The sequence below is a fragment of the Blastocystis sp. subtype 4 genome (genome assembly GCF_000743755.1).
Source record: "Blastocystis sp. subtype 4 strain WR1 chromosome Unknown seqid_0206, whole genome shotgun sequence".
NCBI lineage: Eukaryota > Bigyra > Opalinata > Blastocystidae > Blastocystis > Blastocystis sp. subtype 4.
This window is the reverse complement of record NW_014569341.1, coordinates 1-19,533: the sequence shown is the minus strand read 5'-3', so window position 1 is coordinate 19,533 and position 19,533 is coordinate 1. Positions and strand designations below refer to the sequence as shown.

Genomic DNA, 19,533 nt, shown 5'->3' with positions numbered 1-19,533 from the left:
CAAGGGAGAATGGAATTATTGATACTAGTACCGTCCTTGAATGCTATGGAGTCGGAGAACCTATCAAGTATCATCTGGTTCTTGAACATCAGGAGTATTTTGCTGGCTTGCGGGAAATGGAGCCTATTATTGTTGATAGTGAATTTAGAAAGAACCATGTATAAAGATTGTTTGTTACAGAGATTCATTGACTCTTGATTGTATGATAGAATGGAGCTGATATTTCGAATTGAATCAGTTCCAAGTGGAGAAAAGGAGAGTTGTATTCTCAATGGGAAGTATCGTTCGTCGGTTCCTTCTGTTGTTGTTGCATATCGAAATGGAGACTACAAGTCTTTAGTATATGTGAGTGCAGTCGCTTTCAGTGAAACCATTGATGCTGAGACGATTCAGGTATTTTCGCAAGTCTTTGATCGTTTTCAAAGTTGGAATCAAGAGAAAGTTACTGTGTATATGTTTCCGAAATATTATCTGCATCCTTGGAAGAACGTTCTTCTCTGTGTAGATGAAAAGATTGAAAAGTACATCCATTTGTGGGAGCTGATTTGTTGAGATTTTCATCAATGTGCAACGATTCGGGAGTCATTACAAGCGCGCTTCCTTCAAAGTCATGACTATATTGGTAGTATTTCCATTTTCTGTAATCGTAAACTGTTTTCCATGTACTATGAGATGAATCTTGCTAAGCATCAGAGCTAATGTGACCGACAAAGTGGCCTCGTATCTATTGGATCGGATTGGGTATATTGATAAGAAAACTTCTATCTCCTTTCACCACAATCTCCTGTTTCCTCCTACAGATCCTCAGTTCCTTGATCTTCCTCATTGTTCGTGGAATGATCTGAAGAGCATTTATTCTCCCAAGAGTTCAAGTCTCTCTTCTTATCAGCGATTACTCTCTATTCTCACTTGGAATGTATTTGTGTACCAATCGTCCATATCCAGTTTGATCCGTGAATCAGAAGACTCAAATCTCCCTTTTGTCACTTTACTTACATTCATTGATATATAGGAAAGCAGTAATATTCTACTTCAAGGAGAACATGGGAGTGGAAAGACATCTATTCTATATCATGTTCTTGAAGAATTGGATCTTCCATGTACATTTGTTACTAATCTCTTAAGTAGGTTTTATCGCTCGAATCTATGAAATGACAATGACAAGTGGAAGTGATGCTCAGACTTGTTTGCATACTCTCTTTAGGAATTGCGTGAATGTAGCTCCTTCAGTGTTATTAATCGATCCTCTTCAGGAAATTGCTGCAGAGAATCCGAATCGACGAATCAATCGTTCAGACGTTGATCAGGCTTTGTTGGCAGAATTACGCCATATTCTAGAGGAAGCCAAAACATCAGGAGTGACTGTGATTGGAGTCACTACTCAAGAGAGTACATGCCTTTCAAGAGTTATCCATGCTTTTGATGAGAAGATTGAATTCTTCTCCCCCAGTCAACAAGATCGTGTAACATATTTCAAACACCTCATCAATCATTATATTGATATGAATTCAACTACAATGGATGCTTCTCGCTATGCTGAGTATCTCAGTCTTCATTCGTTGGATTCACTCATTTGTTTTCATATAGACCTTCCTTCTCTTGGTCTGATATCAATCACTGTCTTCGGACTGCGTTGAAGGTGTGTTCACACTCTATGTCTCATTCGTGTCCCTTGTGCTTTCTACAGATAATTCAGCGTCATCAAAGTGATAGTTCCATTATTCAGAATCTACCGGCAACAACTCCTTCTCTCATTCCGTCTATGGAATCACTCGATCAATCCTTACGAGGCTTTTCTCAGATTGGTGGTAACTACCAATTAAAGGAGTATTTGATGGAATATATCGTGAATCCTTGTCTTCAGTGGCAAGTGGGATCCTTATTCGTGTCTCATTTCTAGCAGTATCAGCATTTTGGAGTGTCTCCACCTACAGGGATTCTCCTTTACGGACCTCCAGGAACTGGAAAGACAGCTATTTCTAGAGCTTGTTCACAGTTGGGTCACTTGAATTTCATTTGTCCATCAATCAGTGAATTGATCTGTAAGGAAATCGGAGAGAGTGAAAGACGAATTCGCGATTTGTTTTCTCGAGCCATTCGATGCAGGTGTGTTAGTTTCTATTTCTGTCATTACTAGTCCTTGCATTCTGTTCTTTGATGAGATTGAGAGTGTATTCAAAAATCGGAGGAAAGAAGAGTCTGAGAGTGGAGTTTCACAACAGATTCTCACTCAACTACTTCTTCAAATTGATAACCTACATAATCGAAAGAGTCAGGATTTTGTGTTTGTCATTGGAGCAACAAATCTGCCGGAAGTGGGTATAGAGATAATAATTAATGTAATAGCAACTGGACCCATCCTTATTGAGACCAGGAAGACTGGATAAACACATGTTAGAGTGTATGAGTGGTTTGAATGTAGTTTGGTTCCTCTACCTTCGCTTGATGAAAGAAAGGAGATTATTGAGATATTTGCTAGTGATACATTGGTATTTTCGGATGACTATTCTCTTGATGATCTGGCACTTCGTACGGTTTTATAATTTGTCTTAGTCTTAGAAACGGAAGGATATACAGGTGCTGACTTGAAGTTTTTAATTCGAAGTATCATTCTTTTGTCAATTGATGTGAATTGCGTTGAATCCGAAAAGAAATCGGTTATTTCAATTGTAACGGATGACGACTAGATTCTGGTGAAGCGGAAAACTGTAGACAAAGCCCTACTCAAAGTGAAACCATCAACCAACAAAGAGGAGTATCAGAGGATTCTAAAATGGAAGGTAGAAGACAATTATTAGAGTCTAGTAATTTAATTATCTGTTTGATAAGTGTTTGTATCATTCATAAACAGAGAAACGTGGAAACGGTCCAAAACCATTCATTTTTGGATTCAGGTGAGATGTATTAGACATCAAAGCCTAGATAGTTGCATTTTAGATGATATTTACAACATGTAAGTGGAGTGTTCATCGTGGTTGTAAGAATGATGACATTGAGGTCCGTGTTTCTGAGGGGAGACCCACTGACGCTACCTCAAACCTATTCTGACCTATTTGCCTTTGTTAAGTGATGAACCACAAATCCATCTTTCGTCCGAGGGGAGACCCGTTGATGTGTGTTTGTTGTCTGATAAGTCATTTTTATGATGTAATTAAGTCCGTGTTTCGTCAGATGGGGAGACCCGCTGAAGAAAGCTAACTTCGAACTGAATGACTTTGTGGGTGTATTTATGCTGGAACAGTATTCTAATATGTTTGTAGGATCTTTGTGGATGTTGGCAAAGGTTGCGTTGTAGTATGAGTAGTTGCCTTTAACTGTTTGTTGAATCTATTATTCATCAGAGAGTAAACAGTATATCATTTCTGGTAGAAGCTGTTTTTTGATAGTGTACGCTCATATAGATGGATTATGAGGAACTGACTCTTGCACTATCCTTTTCATTACGCTTCTTGCATGTCCAGGATCAAATATCCGATTCATATGTAGAGAAGTGACTATGTGAATTGCTTGTGTCTGAATACAAAAATTCGAAATCGTTTGTTCATTCTATCAAGTGTCATTGTAGGTTTACTACATTCAGATTCTGTTCTGTCTATTGTGCGAAGAAAGCCACGTTATGGTGATATTCATACAAAGTATGTGAAGATAAGAAGGGACCGTTATGTTTAGATTTTGGAAAGCGATCATGCTGTTAGGTCAGGAAGGCTTTGTTGATGTCAGATCAGATGATGACAATTGTGTTGAGTTAGCGTTTGAGGATCTTTCCAAGTCAATCCCTAACTTTCATCCAGAACGGTTAATGAAAGATGAAGGCATTGATGGTAGGTATTGTTCCAAGTGGTAAACCGAAGGCGAGATACGTCGTGATGTGATTCGTACCTTCCATAATCACAAATTGTTTCATTATCCTGGAAATCGGGGTCAAGAAGTGTTAGAAGTAGTCCTTCGGCGGATCAGTGACAACTTTTTCAATCTTGGATATTGTCAGGGAATGAACTATGTGGCAGGTGCAGTGATTGTCTCTCTTGCAGATCCGCAATTAGTTCATTTTTGCTCCGAATCTGATTTGGAGAGCAATCCCAATTCGTGTCAAATTCAAAGTATTCTTTCAGAATTCATCTTACTCTTAGATGAGCGTCAAATTATAGATGAAACATATTCCATCATTACTGGAATGATCTTTCGTCTTCAATTAAGTCGTTTATGGGGGTATGGTTTTCCAGATATGCCTCTCTATTCATATGCTCTCAAGTGTTATTTACAGTATACTCATTCACTTTATGCCATGTAGGGAGTATTGTCCTGCTGTTGTATCTCATCTTTCTTCAATTGGATTTGATTTATCCATCATTGTTGCTCGGTGGTTCATTCCATTGTTTTCGGATGTTCCAATTGATGACAGTAGTAATGACTAGAATATCCCCTTTTCCTGTCTCTTTCGTCTTTGGGATTTTCTTCTTTCTTATGGGTTCTGTGGCCTTTTTCGTATTGCTGTGGGTCTGTTTCGACTCTACGAAACCGAAATTGTGGCATGTGAAATCGTGACGTTTTCTGACCTTTTGAATCGAATCAGTAATGAAGACTTAGTGAAGGAGTCCAACGTTCAAAGACTCTTTAGTGTGCTAATGACTCTGACGACAGTACGATCATACAGGGGATGTGATATAGATCAATCCGAATAGCTACGCTTCGATTCAGCAACTATTCGATAATGAAAATCCACTGTTGTAGGAATGAAGAAGGGATATGAGTTAGAATTCCGGAAAATGAAGAGAGAGAACGAATTCAATTAACAGAAGACATAACCACAATTCTGGAACGAATTCAAACGATTCGAGATGCCATTATCACAGAAAAGGAAGAGATTCTGGCCTCGTTGAAGGAAAAGAAGCGATTTACGATGAAGTTAGTGTATTTGCAGGAGCAGAAGGGTCAGTTGACACTCCAATATGATGATCTGTTTGCTTCATTCAATGCACAGCTAGATTCGAATGTACAGAGGAATCTGAATGGAGATGCTTCGCCAGAAGAGTTCCGGCTGAGAAGTGTATCCCGACAGCTAACGGCGTTGTCATCTCAGATCCGTGAGTGTGATGTGACATTGCAACAGATCGAGTTGAATGTGGCTGAAGAGATTCAGAGTATGGAAAGGAAAAGAGAGTGATCTTTAGATCTGGAGGATTTGAATACTAAGTGGTCATCACTCCGAATCCAACTTGCGCGTTTAATAAAATGTCGCTCAGCGATTCTTGAGCGATATCGTGCTAGATGATACTTGTTTGTTAGAAAAGATTCGATTCAAAAGATAGACTACAAACACATCTTCCAAATAGATGTTCAATTCCATGAGTACGAATGATCCCTTGTTGACATAGAATACTCCATTTTGATGAAGTATGCCGAACTCTATATGTAATTACGACGTAAATATCTTACCGCTCGTGCGTAGTGAGAATCAGGGTTGATGAATCGATCTCCATCATTTGTTGTTGCACCATTTCTGTGGACCGTTGACTTACTACTGTATCAACTCGCAATTGGAGGTCTTCCTGAGACTGCAACGGAGGAGATTTTGATACAGACTTATTTGAAGATAAATCTGCTGATGGTTGCTTGGGTGAAGAGGCCACCGTTGATGGTTGTATGAGTGAAGACATAACTGTTGATGAATGTTTGGACAAAGGTTTCTTCGAGGATCGGTGTTGAGATGTTGGAGAGGACTCTACTAACTTTGGAATAGATGGAGAAGTAGAATGAGATCGCTTCTTAGAAGGCATAGAAGGAAGGACAACAGGTTGGGGATTTGAAAGGGAGATTTGATTCAATCGAGAGAGGGGATCTGATATATATTTTTCATTTTTTTGCTTCTTCGAAACAGGAACAAACGATGACTTCTTCTGTGTTGATGTGTCCCTTGAATAGGCATTGAGAAGAGACACAAACGAATGAGTTGATTTGGAATTTGAAGTCTTACCCACAACTATAATAGGCGCAGGAACTGGAACTGGATTTGAATCACTCTCTTCCGAATCCTCAGAGTCATCATCTTGCCCATCTCCCTACAAATTAGTACAGTTTCATAATTCACATACTTGAGGAATTGAATCACCATCGGGGGAGTCGGAATGATACTACCATTTATTTGATTCCTGCAACATGTACAATAAAAACATCTGGACACCGATGGTGAATCGTTCCAGGAATACGTAAAGACTGAAGGTTACATGAGAGGATGGTAGGCAAAGGACATAGAGAATTCGAGGAAATCGGGTTCTAAACGTTATTAACAAACCAGAATATAAACAACTGGAGGATCTTCCCTCTGCGGTTCTCTTTGCATAGTATTCTCTGAATCGGATAGATTCAATTCATATCCTGAAATTGATTTGTAGTTTTCTAGCCACTTCTGTCGAATCAACTCCGATACAGCATTCAGCTCGTTGTCTTCGATGGATGACAAAACATTTTTCACAACAACTGCATAGAGCTGATTAATGGGCTTATCCATACGGATTCCAAACAAACAGTAAATCCCAAGTCTTAGAGCAAATGCTCCTTCTGTAGATACCTGTATTTATTATATACCACAACCAACGCTCCTCCGATGACAATCACAAGAATCACGAAAGGAATCACCCAAGTCGTATTACCCTTCTTGACTTCTTTCTCGATATTTGTATCAAAGACCTTTTCAAGAACCTTCAGACGACTCTCAAGCTCGGAAGACAGCGAACTCTGCATCTTATTCTTCAAAGAAGCTTCTAATTCACTGATTCTTCCTTCAGACACATCGCCTCGCTCTTGGAGCTTTTTAATCATATTATTCAAGGAGTCATCCACAGCTACAATCAAAGTCTTTCATCATTCATACCAACCAGACTATGCTCCAACTCTCTCTTCAATTTACTGATTTTCAAAGACTGTTCTTTGTCAACACGCTCCATCACACGTAATAATCCTTTCTGCAGATCTGTCAATGAATTCTCATCCACTCCACTCTCCTTCAATAACTCACTCATCAACATAGGATTTTGATCCTCCACACTCTGATTCTCCTTCAAAGGACTCACTGTCACAAGATCCGGATCACCCACTCCCATAACAGTCTCAACGGCCAAAATATCGTGATTATCTGCTAATTGTCCTGTAGCTGCACTGATACCAATATAGGCCTTCTGCCACCATGAAGGAGAGAGGTCAACCTTTTCATTCAGACAAATATGGAAATTTCCAGAATTATTCTCATCAATAGCAACACGAACAAATCCAGTCTGAGCCGAATAACCTATCTTCACAACAGCATAATTGTCGACCTAGAATGAAAACAACAACAAAAAAGCTACAGAGAAATCCTGTCGCTTTTCGTGGAAACGATATCTTGAATAGCAGCCAGCATGATCTTGATCTTGGATATACGCTCCCGTTTTGCCATCACCAACATAAAGAGCTATATCACGGTGGTATCTAGCAAACTATAGATTATTCCTCACTACAAAGTCAACTTCTGTATTCTTGAAGGTTGAGAAGACAATAGCGAAACCGTAGAACAAATCGCTGGTTCCAAACATCTTTCCCTTCGAATCAAGAATCCATTCTAAACGTACACTCTTATGATTACTGTCCTGAGTGAAGAAAACAGAGAAACCATCGCCAAAAAGACTTGCTCCCTACAATGATAGACTATTACAATCACGACTTGACCACTAATACGGAACTTGATCGTAGTTACCCATTCTCCACTTGAAAACGTCTTCTTACTCCAGCAATATCCATTCTTGCTCTGGCGATCGGGTGTAAGTCGGATGAAGAACTCATTAATGGTTGCATCTCCAGCACATTGCCAATTATCAATCACACGATTTCCTAGCATTCAAGAGAAGTGCAAAGAATGTACCATTGTAGTTGAACCGTGTAAAAGGAGAGCTAAATGAGAGTGCAGTATTTACCTCGTATGAAAGAACACTGTAGAATAGAATAAGACTTACAAGTCCGCGAATGCCGTTCATTTGAAGAAATCTTAGAGTTTCATTTTGGCTTAATTCCCGTGATAGTAATGAGATCAACAACGAAGAAGCAATTTGGATACCTATCATCTGAAAATGATTTCCTGTTGCCTCACATCGGTTACAGAACTGGAATTGTTGATTTACAGTGAATCGTCATGAATGCCTAAATATTGATTCAGATTATCACTCTAGTTCATCCGAAATCTGAATATAATTGCATTTCTTTGTTGATTAACCTGAACATATGGATTTTCGCATCTGCAAAATCTAATAACAAGAATAATGATTAACAAATGCTTTCATTTGTCGGGACAGTAGACAATAGGTCGTCCTTCCTTACTGACTATGTTCGTGGCCAAATTGAATGGGACAACCAGAGTGCACCTGGATCAGGTGATGGGTCACTGTTTCTCTCAAAAGGAAACGATTCCTACATTCTGAGATCTTATTTTAATAATGGAGTGCCGAGTGGAGAAGCTATATTAATGAAAGACAATGTTGTTGTCTCAAAACTATCACTTCAGGATGGAAAGCGCTCTGGTATATGTTCTCTTAATGACGAAGAGGGATATCTTATGTTTCGCGGTAGTTATGTGAATGATCAGAAACAAGGATATGGTATTACTTATAACAAAGGAAGCCAAATACTCACCGGTTACTATAATGATGATCAGCTCTCGAGTATCTTGTTTCAGTTCAATGAACGGAGGATGGAAGTGTCAAGTAAGGGAATGCTGCAGTTTATTGGTGACTTTGACCAGGGGAATTTGTCTCGTACTGGAATTGGTTATCTTTATGCTGATGGTCACATTCAGTCTATTTATGACTACGATAATAAGAGGCAACTAGCATTGTTTGACATTCAAAAAATGAGGATCTTTGACGAACATGGAGACGTAGTATATGAAGGAGAGTATCTAAACAGTTTCGAAGCTGGATATCCACGTCATGGGAAGGGAAAGCATCTAGTGTCCTCCAAAGAAACCTATCGTGGACAGTTTGTAAATGGGGAATATGAGGGTGAGGGAACATTGTATATTGATAATCAACCTCGCTACAAGGGATCATGGACCCATAATCATGCTAATGGAAAAGGTGTTCTTTTCAATGCATATGGTGAAGTGATTGAAGATATAATTAGTTTTGAGAGTGATTATGGTCGAACGAAGAAAGGAATATGGATCGATATTCGAACATTGGAAGCTACTCGGAAGAGACCTTCATCTTCTTCTTGTCATATCTTGACACCAAAAGCAGATCCTCCTGAATGGTGGTTAACGTCAGAGGTTCGATCCACTCTAGATCGGTATTTTATGGAGAGAAATCAGGAATTTGATTTCAATATTCATGTGAAAAAGGATTCGTTCAGTGATAGTAATGTGGATGTGGTACCAACTGGATCTGATAAACCTGTATGCTCAAATTCATCTGGATCTCCACAATCCTTAACTGGTATTACTTCTCACAGACCGTCATCTTCGACAAGATTTCAACCCCTATCTGCCAATAAACCTCTTCAACCGTCATCATCGACCAGACCTCTTAAAGGATCGCAACACGAACCTCTTGAAGGATCTCTACCGCAACCATCTCCACCACCAAGGAAAGCAACTATCAGGAGTGGGGCGGAACTAAATAAGTTGTCTTACAATATGATTATGGTTAAAAGCCTTCAACAACTAACACTTATGGAATGTACAGATCATTACTATACACGATTTGATGTTTCTATTTTTGAAGTACTTGAATCCTTAACAATCTTAAAAGAGAGTTGTACTTGCTTAGGCAGTTTGATTGTTTCACATTTACCATTATTAAAGTCAATTACTATTGGTGTACAGAGTTGCAGAATCGAAGACTATGGTGGGATCCGAAAGATATCTTTTACCGATCTTCCAAGTTTAACGACTCTAGATATTGGCGACTACTGTTTCAATAACCATGAAACTGTGATATTCCAAGGTAAGATGGTTGTAGTGAGTTGAAACTAGATCTACCAAGTTTGACCACCTTTAAGATTGGTTTGTTGTGCTTTCTGAATTGTCATGAAGTAACCATTGAGAGTATACGTATTATAACATTCTTAATTAGATTTGAATTCAATAAACACTATTCAATTACAAGGAGGATGTTTTATGGCTTCAGCAAATCGATTTGAACAAGTCGGGATGACGAATGTATATAAGAATAAACTGATTATGAGGAGTATTGATATGTATTGTGATGAATGGAAGATTTGGACAATCTAACTCGATTTGATGTCAGCACATCTTCTGATAACTTTTGCTGTTTTGGAACTGTTGAGTTTTGCAGTATTTTTTGTGTTCGGATGTAATCAATAGATATCCCTAATCTTCAGTTAAAAGGCTGTGAAGTCTTGGGTAGTACAGCTTTCCGGGAAGTAAACTCGATGAAAGAAGAAAGTCAGTTTATACGAATCGAGTAATGGATAGATGCTCTTGGAATGGCAGATCTTGTATTGAATAACAGTGACTACTTAATTGATTATTGAATATTATTTGTTCTTAAAGAAACATTCCATTCACATTTCGTAAGCACATTTTCATATTCCTCAAGATTGAAATCATCTACAGACACGTCAACATTCACTAATCATTATTCAATGATTCAAGGCAGACTATTGAGATCTGGATCATATGTTTTCAACATGGTTTCTAAATCCTGAGCAGCATCACTAATATTCTTCCCATCTAACAGGGTCTCAGATATTTCTTCCGATTTCTGTTCGACAGGATCACCCGTTGAAGTTGGAACATCAGTTGATTCTCCAACTCCCATTCGTTCCTCTTTCTTTCGCAGAATCTCACTCCAAAGAACAGAATTCTCCTTATACAACTCTTTTTCAATATCATCCTTATCATTTGTAGAAGGAGTATCAACTGGTAAGAAATCGCATTGAAAACGTAATTTGTTTGGGATGCTAGATGAAATGGAACAATTAACTAATACGAAATGGATGCATCAAGTTCTGTTGAATCTGAATCTATTCTAAATAATTGAATAAAACCAGTGTGAAATTGAGTTCTAAAAATTGTAGTGGTTGAAGAGGCATCAAGATGGCGACAGCGAATGAATACATCTCCTTGTACCATTACATCTAATTTAAAAACTGCAGTATCCGAAGCATTCACAGGAGTTACAGTCCCTCGTGATCTGGACCCTTTTCTGTAACTACTGTATACAAGGCAATTCTTATTATAGATTTCAATAAACGGAGAACAACTTCCATTCTCCATATCTGGAACCACGGGAATAGTGATTCGAGTCAACCGCAACGAATCACCTGCTGGATGCGTACCTTGCATAATTGATTCGAAGTAGCGAATATAACGTAATTGAGAAGGTAACATCACATCAGGAGACAAACCACGTCGATTCAAACACATTGCTAATGCTTCTTCTGTATTCTTACACCATCCAACCCAAACAAGGAAGCATGTACACACTGTCATTGTTCGTCCTGTTCCATCCTAGAAAGATCACAAGAATTCAACAACACTACGAAACAGTGGATAACAGCAATATTCTCAGAATCTTTTGCTAACCAACTCTCGATATCAAGACAAATGTGAAACAGTAGACTCAAGGAAGGAGCCGAATATCCGGTAAAGTTGTAGTTTTGAACCTATAAATCACGCAAAAGAATCATAGTATACACTACAATCAAATAGTAATGAATCATATACTTCTTCCGTTAAATTGAACAATCGATAGTGTTTGTGATAACGAGACTCCAAAAATGATGCAATAATTTCACGGTTGTTTGTCTTGCCTTCCATTTTACGGGACTTAGGGTTTCCAGGGAATCCCATTGCTACCTATGATCCAACAATCCAAACCCAACCTATAATGTTGGAAGTAATGAATGTACAATCTTCGGGAACTTTGACGATTGTATCTCGAAAATAGGCATTTGTCTTTTCGGTAACTATGATGATCATAAGACATAATACTCATACTATTTTCCGTAACTGTTTGAAGCGACTGGGCGGTCTATTCACTTAGCATTTAAAGAATCTCTTACTTCCTTAAGAGCACTTGATGTAGCCTCTACAACTTGACTAGCTGATTCCTTTGCCGCTTGTAAGAACTTTGAAAACATAATCAATGAAGTGATAGAACAATGATACTAGAATCACGGGAATAAAACAAAAAGATGAACAACCAAAGAGAGTACACATTTCTTCAACTTGAGAACAGATTAAGTCCTTGAGTTCCAGGTTCCGAAGCCATGAAGAAGGAATAGCTTCTTCACCCAGAGCTGCACCCATGATATAACCACAAACAGCACCTGTTGAATCGCTGTCACCGGAATGGTTGACAGAAGCGATAATAGCCTGCTTCAAGTCATTTGGATACATTAAGGCAGCCCAAATGGCAATTGCTAAAGTTTCTTCAGCAACCCATCCCTCACCAAGAATCTTAAAAGCCTGAGGTGATTCAACTCGTTTCATGGCTGTTTCAACTGCCTTCTCCAGAACAGGAACTAGAGATGAACACTCAGACTTTCCTTTTAACTCTTGGATTGTATCAACAACAGCATCGTAGATCGTTTTCCCGTGAAACAGTCGAATGAGGATTAGAATGAGTGCACCAGAAGTAGTGTATCCAAGAATATGACAATGGGTCAGAAGGGAACTATCACATGCCAGTTGATATCCTGTATTTGAGTCATTTACATAAGCAATAGCTATTGGAGCAACTCGCATGACACCACCACAACCCTTGCTATCATTTATTTTATTATTTCGAGTTCCGAAAGATCCTGAATATAATGAATTTAGGCAGGTACGACCAGGAGCACGATTAGCAGCTAATTCCTGGTTTTTCCCTTCACTTAGTAAATCATCCTTATGGATCTCTTCAGTATACACACTATTTCCAGATGGCAAACACATTCCCTGTTGATGGACTGACCATCGAAGATATGACTTGTATATTTCCATTACTGTCTGTTCATAATTACAGTTTCCACGTTTGGCATGGATAAGTCCCTGGGCTGTGTAAATTGACATCTGTGTATCATCGGAAATTAATGCCTTTCCTTCATGGAGGATCATTTCCGTCACACCACCCTTTCCAAATTGTTGAATAATGGCATTACGGCTACAAAACTCGATTGGATATCCTAAAGCATCTCCACAAGCTCCAGCAAGTAAACAGCCACGATATCGACTATTCATGTATTACTTTGACCACTAACCGATCTCATTGTAACCTCAGAATATTGGAATTCCAGAATTCGAACAACTCTCATTTTCTCACGAAACAATGGGGATCCAACTCCATTCAACATCATTCTATGTTCAAAAGATTCTTTTCCCCTTATTTTTGTCATGTACTTCCTGGAATATGGTTCGACGGACTCTTGGCGAAGCAGCACCGAAACTGATCGACGAGGGGTTTCTTGACCAATCCAATTATGCATCGATGAATACGGTAGCCTTTATTATCTATGGATTGAGTAAGTTTGTAACAAGTCATATTGCGAAGAATCATTTATTTCTATGGTACTCAATCCTCTTTGGTATAGTAGGTATTCTGACACTTCTTTGTGGTATGTTCTGTTCAGCACATTATTACCTCTTCTTCGTCTCTTGGGTAGTGAATTACATGTTTATGGGAACGTTATGGCCTATTATTTGTATTGTTTTCAAGCGATGGTTTCCTGAAAGTGGTACGTATAACATCGTTGGCTCACTCGTAGTAAGGGGGTTGTTCTGGTCTATCATCTGTTGTTGCAGTTCCTTGGGTACTATTATCTGTAATACTATTTCTGTGTATGTGAATGGGAATCCAAACCAAATTTATTGTATTTGTGGTATGATTGTCTTGGTGTGTGCTTTCATCACCTTCTTCATCTATCCTACGGAGACTTCAGAAGATGTCCTCTTGTTGATCAATATTGATTATAGATTGAATATAAGCCGATCAGTAAGCAGACTTCCTCAGCAACAACAGAGAAGATTCGATGTACCGAGATTCTCTCCATCACTCTCCTTCTTCTATCTGTTTTTATTGTAGAAGTAGTTTTGGGTCCTTTGATTGTAGAGCACTCTAAATCAACGAGTTGTCACTGATTGGGGTTTATTGTTGTTTCCACAAGTTCTCCAGAATAAGGAGATTATCCCGTATCTTATTCTAATTATTGTAATCATTCTAGACAGAGTTCATCTGCTATTAGCTTTGTAGAAATCGGTGGTATTTTGGGTACTCTGTGGTGTGGTTGGGTTTCTGATACTTATCATTTGTCACGTTCTGTGATCTGCGAATTCTCTTCTATTCTCGCTGGTATCATCATAATAACACTTCCTTCCAGTTCAACTTCAACATCTTTTTTGTCATTATCTCTTCTATTAGGATTCTTTCTCTACATCCCCTTCTCATTTAGTGAACTCATCGCTATTGAGAGTGTTGATACCAAGTATACTAATTTCATTATCTCCATGAATGGCCTAATGTCTCCTTTTGGAAGTGTTTTTTCTGGTGTTCCAGTGAATCTCCTTATTCAAACCTATGGATGGAAGACTATTCCAAAAGACTTGTGTATTTCATTTATAGCATTTGCGATTCTTTTATGGGGTAATTCGATTATTCGTCGCCACAGCATGGACAGTAAGGATTTATGAAGTGTTTGTGAATAAACAAATGAAATTCCTAAAAGCAGTTTGTATATGACATCGGCACATAAAGTGAATTCTCCTCCTAATCGTTTGATAAGATTTGGATAAATTGTTCGACGATTCAGTCCTCCTACAGTCTAATCACAATCCCATATCTACCATCAAACAGTAATTCCTTGATCGATTTCACATTGATAGGAATCAACTCATGATTGTCGATCCCTCGTTGAATCTCCTTATCACTACTGTTAAGATTCTAATTCATTTCTGATTGAGGATATGTTAGTATACGAGAACAACACGCCAAGCATACAGGGATACTTTGAGTCTTTTCGCCCTCTGAGAAAGCTGCCAATACTCGTTCATAAGCAAGAGTTGATGATACTTGAGAGTTAACAGAAACAGCTTGGATATCAGTAGGATGAGGAAGGACCTGATGGTCAAACAAGACAACAGGATTATTGAATTGTTTCCCAATGATAGTATGATGAAGACAATATGTATCACTAATAGCTCTGCTCTGCTCTTCCTCTTCCTTTCGGTGTAATAATTCATCCATACTCGATGATTTGGTAGGAAGCTGATTAGCATCCACTTCCTTCTGAAGGGAAGGATCGAGAACACTGAAGTGCTGACGATGGTTTTCTGCAACTTTTGAAGATGATAATGGTATTTGACTTGCCTTTAACTCCATTGCAATCTTAAGAATTGATTCTTTGATTGATAATGATTCTCTTGCTGGTGGTTGAACACTACAAAATGAGATCCAATCAATTGAATGAAACTCGCTAATGAAAATGGTTTGATATGTCTGATTGATTCGTTCTAAAGGATACATCTGTATATCAAAGATTGAAGGATAAATACGATCGATGATAACATTGATCTGAAGAGTGTATCATGATCTGCACCTAATTGCTCAAATTGAAGAAGTTGAGAAGGATTCTGAAGAAGAAGTACTCCCGAGTAATTTTTGATACTGTCTTTTAGTAGCGACGGCTCAACATTATCGTAGAGAAGTCGTACTACAGATTATGTTGATGAAAAATTCGTTACATTCACGAGGTGCAGGAATAACTGAATCAGTATCTAGGTATTTCTTACTTTTACAGTACTGGATTTGGTATTCAAGATAATCAGTCATACGAATCAATGTTCCTAAACGACTAACGATTATATTCAATCCATAAAATCACAATTCGATATCTTCTTCATAAACGGGTTCATGCATCACCTCTTGTAGAAATCCTTTCATTGATTTGTTGAATGAATAGTATGTCTTATTACTATGACTCATAAGCTTGTGAAAACATTACTCCAAAAAGCGTGAAATGAGTTCCTCACAAAAGTCTTGTTCCTTGTGAGACTTATCTTCAGATTTCTCATAATACAGTCGGAATGAATCAACAGATACAAGACACTACAAAAGAACAAGCATTGAAGTGGACTTACTTTCAGAATGGGTTGTTTATCGAAAACAGATGCTTTACGTAGTGTCGACCGGAATACAGATTTGACAATTTGGGAGAACATCACAAAACAAACATTCAAAACGAATTCTAAACATACACTACCGTCTTTCATAACTCCCACTTCGACTACGACTCCTTGCAGGTGAATACGATCGATTCCGAGGAGAAAACCTTCCTCGTTCGGGTGAACTGTTTCTGTAATCAGGACTATTTCTTCCATGTTCAAAGGACCGTCTGCGTTCTAGTGATCCTCTTCCACGATCGAAAGAATTTCTTCTACGGTCTGAAGCAGTTTTTCCCTTTTCAACACTCTTCCCAGAATCGGAGGAATTTGACTCTTTCATTGTATTTCGTTGTTTTCGAGATGGTCTCTCTTTCCATGGTTTTACAGTAACAACAGTGTCGTTAATAACACACTTCCTCAATTTCTGTAAGGCGATGTCCCTCAACTCAGGAGTTCCGAATTCCAACATCGCAATGATACCATCTTTTGGTTTCCGAGGATTCATAATAACCACACTTGCAAGTCCCTTCACCATGGCACATCCATCTCGAATCTCTTTCTCTGTTACTCCTATCTTTAAACCTATCTCTCAATCTGAAATACAGTACAAACCACTCATACGTAATTTGGTCAATGAGACTACTTTTTCCTCTTTACCAGAGTGAGTCTCTGTTGTATCTTGAACAACTGGTGGAATGGAAACTGGTGTAGATTTGGATATTGATTCGACAGGGACATTGGGATCACGAAAAAAAGGGATATTCAACTTGTACAATGTCTCCTTAAGATCATCCGTGATAGGAAACACATGGATACACTGCCCACCAACGACCTATTCCTCATCACGACTATGTAATACAACTGATTCGTTCATATTCAGTGCAAATTCGACAGACATTTCATTCTGAAAAATGACAATTCCTCCATCATGAAGTGTATTGATCGGACCAGTCTTTAATACCTTCCTATTACTCCATCAACTCATTGTAACCATATAATTATCTATTTTTCCACATTTACTAAACAAATCGTAGAGATCATTGTCGCCAAAGAAATACGGAAGATCTACAGAATCAACGATTTCGATGACAAAAGATACTTATAACGACAATACCACGCTTCTGCATCAATCTTGAATAGCCCAATAATGGGCGACTCCTTTTTTGGGTCCGCAATGCCTCCTTATCATTCTTGCACAATGATAATACAACGTTTACTGTATCTTCTTCTTGCATTCGTTTATTGTTTTATCAGTACAAGGCGGGCCCTGTTACCTTCTGTCTCTGAGTCATTCGGTATTTTTGATTCTTCACTACAACTTGTGAAAGACACGATAGTTGATAAACACGAAAAGTCTGTGTATGAGAAACTATTGAGATTTCGCAATCATACTCTAGTTACGAATAGTCAAATCAATTTCTCAGAATACAAGAAGAAGAAAATCATCTTATTTGTGGTCAACTTTCATTTTGTATTGTATTCGGGGGTACCATTCATTGAAAATGAATACTTCCCTGAATTTGCAAAGCATTACAAGTATGATTTTGATGTCATTATGATTGGACCTTCTTCAGACGACAAGAACAATATTGTGAGCAACCAGTTACCTGAGAAAGGATATTATTCATATCATTCTCTTACAGTAGCTTATTCGTTGCTGTCCCCGAAGCAGGGATTTCATTATATTGGCTATTTTGTAATGAACGATGACAGTTGTGTTGATCCTATTTTTCTGAACAATTACGATCATAGTACAAGTATGAGTGAACCTATAAACAAATGGGAACCTTCTCAAAAGTGGATGTGGAATATGATGAAGAATTCGAATGATGTACGATTTCCAGATGCCTTATTCGACACGATAAAGCAACTTGAGTCCGATGAGGAAGTTATCAATCGTTGTCCTTTCTATCATAATCAAACCTATAAGGGATGGTCAGATTTCTTCTATATTTGTGAAAGAGACATGCCTTTTTTCCTGAGGCTTGAAGATGTCTTTTTTAAGAATCGCAATTTCCTTGAGTTAGCTGTTCCCAATATTCTTTCATGTCTCAATGCAACTGAAGTTATTGACTGTAATCATGGTTATATGCCTAGAATAGTGGATTGTGTACATGTCCATCCTGTAAAGTACTCCTGGAACAAAAATAGGGTCCTGTGTATGCAGAGATTGCGAAGAGAAGATATAAATAAAAGGCCATCAACTACATATTAGCTTTCTACTTGATATTGTTTGTTAACAGTTATTTATAGATGAAGAAGAATACTCTAATAGGTCTTCCATAGCTCAGTTGGTTAGAGCGTGCGGCTGTTAACCGCAAGGTCGACGGTTCAAGCCCGTCTGGGAGAGTTTCTTTTTCTTCATCTACATGTACTTCAAACAAACAAAAACAGTCCAAAAGAACCTGCCACAACACACTTTATTCCTTCTTAGCAGCAGCCTCCATACGAGCCTGACGAGCAGCGAAGTTGTTGGGACCCACTCTCTTGGCACCAGGAGCAAGCACAACATTCACATAACGTCTGTTGTACTGCTCTCTCTTCTACAATTCAACCAGTCCACTCACAACTCACCTTAGCACGACCCACATGGGACTTTCCCTTCTCCTGCTTCTCCACCTTAGGAGTCTGGTTTCGCACCTTTCCAGCACGAGTCAGAGAACCATGGACCTTGCCACCTCCACGCAGACGAAGAACCAGATGCAGAGTTGACTCCTTCTGAATGTTATAATCTGACAGAGTGCGGCCGTCCTCAAGCTGCTTTCCAGCGAAGATCAGACGCTGCTGATCTGGGGGAATTCCCTCCTTGTCCTGAATCTTGGCCTTCACGTTCTCGATGGTATCCGAGGACTCAACGTCCAAAGTGATGGTCTTTCCTAATGCACTAACTATCCAGTATTAAGCCTTACCAGTAAGTGTCTTAACGAAGATTTGCATCGTCAAACTATTTGTGATGACGGCACCTATAATACCTACTTCTTTCGAACCAAATTGTGATGAAGGAATAAATAAGGTACTTTTCCACAATAATACCCCAATTACCGTATTATTTCCATAATAAATGTATATGTAGCTAACACTCAAATACTATTCAAATTTCAAATCCCAATCCGTTCGAACTTGTCAGTATACTCCTTACGATTATGGCATCTCATACTATCAGTTATGAAATCATCTCTTGATCTGATACAGTGCTTTGTAAGTATAGCAAATTCGTGAGGTGCTACCATATTACCAAGTCACACGAATGATAGATTGATCAATTTCTATTATACTAGGTTTCTTACAAACAACTAAGAACAACATTACTTCTTGCAAGAAGCAGGCTTCTCACCAGTGTAAGCATCACAAACCATAGTAATGAAGTCATCAGATTCACCCATCACCTTACCGTCAACAACCACCCA

At 38.6% G+C, this 19,533-nt stretch overlaps 8 protein-coding genes across 8 annotated transcripts; 4 read left to right on the top strand and 4 right to left on the bottom strand.

The window, feature by feature from the left end:
• Window positions 1-1,151: 1,151 nt before the first annotated feature.
• On the top strand, window positions 1,152-2,687 carry JH06_3125 (ATPase; the record flags this gene model as incomplete). Its single annotated transcript, XM_014670993.1, has 7 exons — window positions 1,152-1,558; window positions 1,588-1,870; window positions 1,901-2,106; window positions 2,138-2,315; window positions 2,347-2,393; window positions 2,423-2,529; window positions 2,560-2,687. 7 exons carry the CDS (start codon window positions 1,152-1,154, stop codon window positions 2,685-2,687), a joined length of 1,356 nt encoding a protein of 451 aa, XP_014526479.1.
• A 998-nt stretch (window positions 2,688-3,685) lies between these two features.
• JH06_3124 (hypothetical protein) lies at window positions 3,686-4,415 on the top strand (the record flags this gene model as incomplete). The annotated part of the gene is made up of 3 exons (XM_014670992.1): window positions 3,686-3,821; window positions 3,852-4,263; window positions 4,292-4,415. 3 exons carry the CDS (start codon window positions 3,686-3,688, stop codon window positions 4,413-4,415), a joined length of 672 nt encoding a protein of 223 aa, XP_014526478.1.
• Window positions 4,416-6,077: 1,662 nt separating this feature from the next.
• On the bottom strand, window positions 6,078-8,006 carry JH06_3123 (hypothetical protein; the record flags this gene model as incomplete). Its single annotated transcript, XM_014670991.1, is given in 9 exon segments — window positions 6,078-6,131; window positions 6,172-6,273; window positions 6,293-6,568; window positions 6,586-6,842; window positions 6,872-7,313; window positions 7,344-7,472; window positions 7,503-7,667; window positions 7,694-7,863; window positions 7,895-8,006. 9 exon segments carry the CDS (start codon window positions 8,004-8,006, stop codon window positions 6,078-6,080), a joined length of 1,707 nt encoding a protein of 568 aa, XP_014526477.1.
• A 485-nt stretch (window positions 8,007-8,491) lies between these two features.
• JH06_3122 (hypothetical protein) lies at window positions 8,492-9,991 on the top strand (the record flags this gene model as incomplete). Its single annotated transcript, XM_014670990.1, has 1 exon — window positions 8,492-9,991. The coding sequence occupies one exon, from the start codon at window positions 8,492-8,494 to the stop codon at window positions 9,989-9,991; it is 1,500 nt and encodes a 499-aa protein (XP_014526476.1).
• A 643-nt stretch (window positions 9,992-10,634) lies between these two features.
• JH06_3121 (ADP-ribosyl-(dinitrogen reductase) hydrolase) lies at window positions 10,635-13,210 on the bottom strand (the record flags this gene model as incomplete). Its single annotated transcript, XM_014670989.1, has 8 exons — window positions 10,635-10,947; window positions 10,977-11,497; window positions 11,530-11,652; window positions 11,684-11,841; window positions 11,872-11,955; window positions 11,987-12,020; window positions 12,052-12,156; window positions 12,218-13,210. The coding sequence occupies 8 exons, from the start codon at window positions 13,208-13,210 to the stop codon at window positions 10,635-10,637; spliced, it is 2,331 nt and encodes a 776-aa protein (XP_014526475.1).
• A 169-nt stretch (window positions 13,211-13,379) lies between these two features.
• Window positions 13,380-14,656, top strand: JH06_3120 (hypothetical protein; the record flags this gene model as incomplete). Its single annotated transcript, XM_014670988.1, has 5 exons — window positions 13,380-13,704; window positions 13,735-13,913; window positions 13,943-14,047; window positions 14,079-14,158; window positions 14,191-14,656. 5 exons carry the CDS (start codon window positions 13,380-13,382, stop codon window positions 14,654-14,656), a joined length of 1,155 nt encoding a protein of 384 aa, XP_014526474.1.
• A 250-nt stretch (window positions 14,657-14,906) lies between these two features.
• JH06_3119 (hypothetical protein) lies at window positions 14,907-15,488 on the bottom strand (the record flags this gene model as incomplete). Its single annotated transcript, XM_014670987.1, has 2 exons — window positions 14,907-15,402; window positions 15,436-15,488. 2 exons carry the CDS (start codon window positions 15,486-15,488, stop codon window positions 14,907-14,909), a joined length of 549 nt encoding a protein of 182 aa, XP_014526473.1.
• Window positions 15,489-15,962: 474 nt separating this feature from the next.
• Window positions 15,963-17,024, bottom strand: JH06_3118 (hypothetical protein; the record flags this gene model as incomplete). Its single annotated transcript, XM_014670986.1, has 5 exons — window positions 15,963-16,070; window positions 16,103-16,209; window positions 16,244-16,708; window positions 16,748-16,958; window positions 16,986-17,024. The coding sequence occupies 5 exons, from the start codon at window positions 17,022-17,024 to the stop codon at window positions 15,963-15,965; spliced, it is 930 nt and encodes a 309-aa protein (XP_014526472.1).
• Between the last annotated feature and the right edge of the window lie 2,509 nt (window positions 17,025-19,533).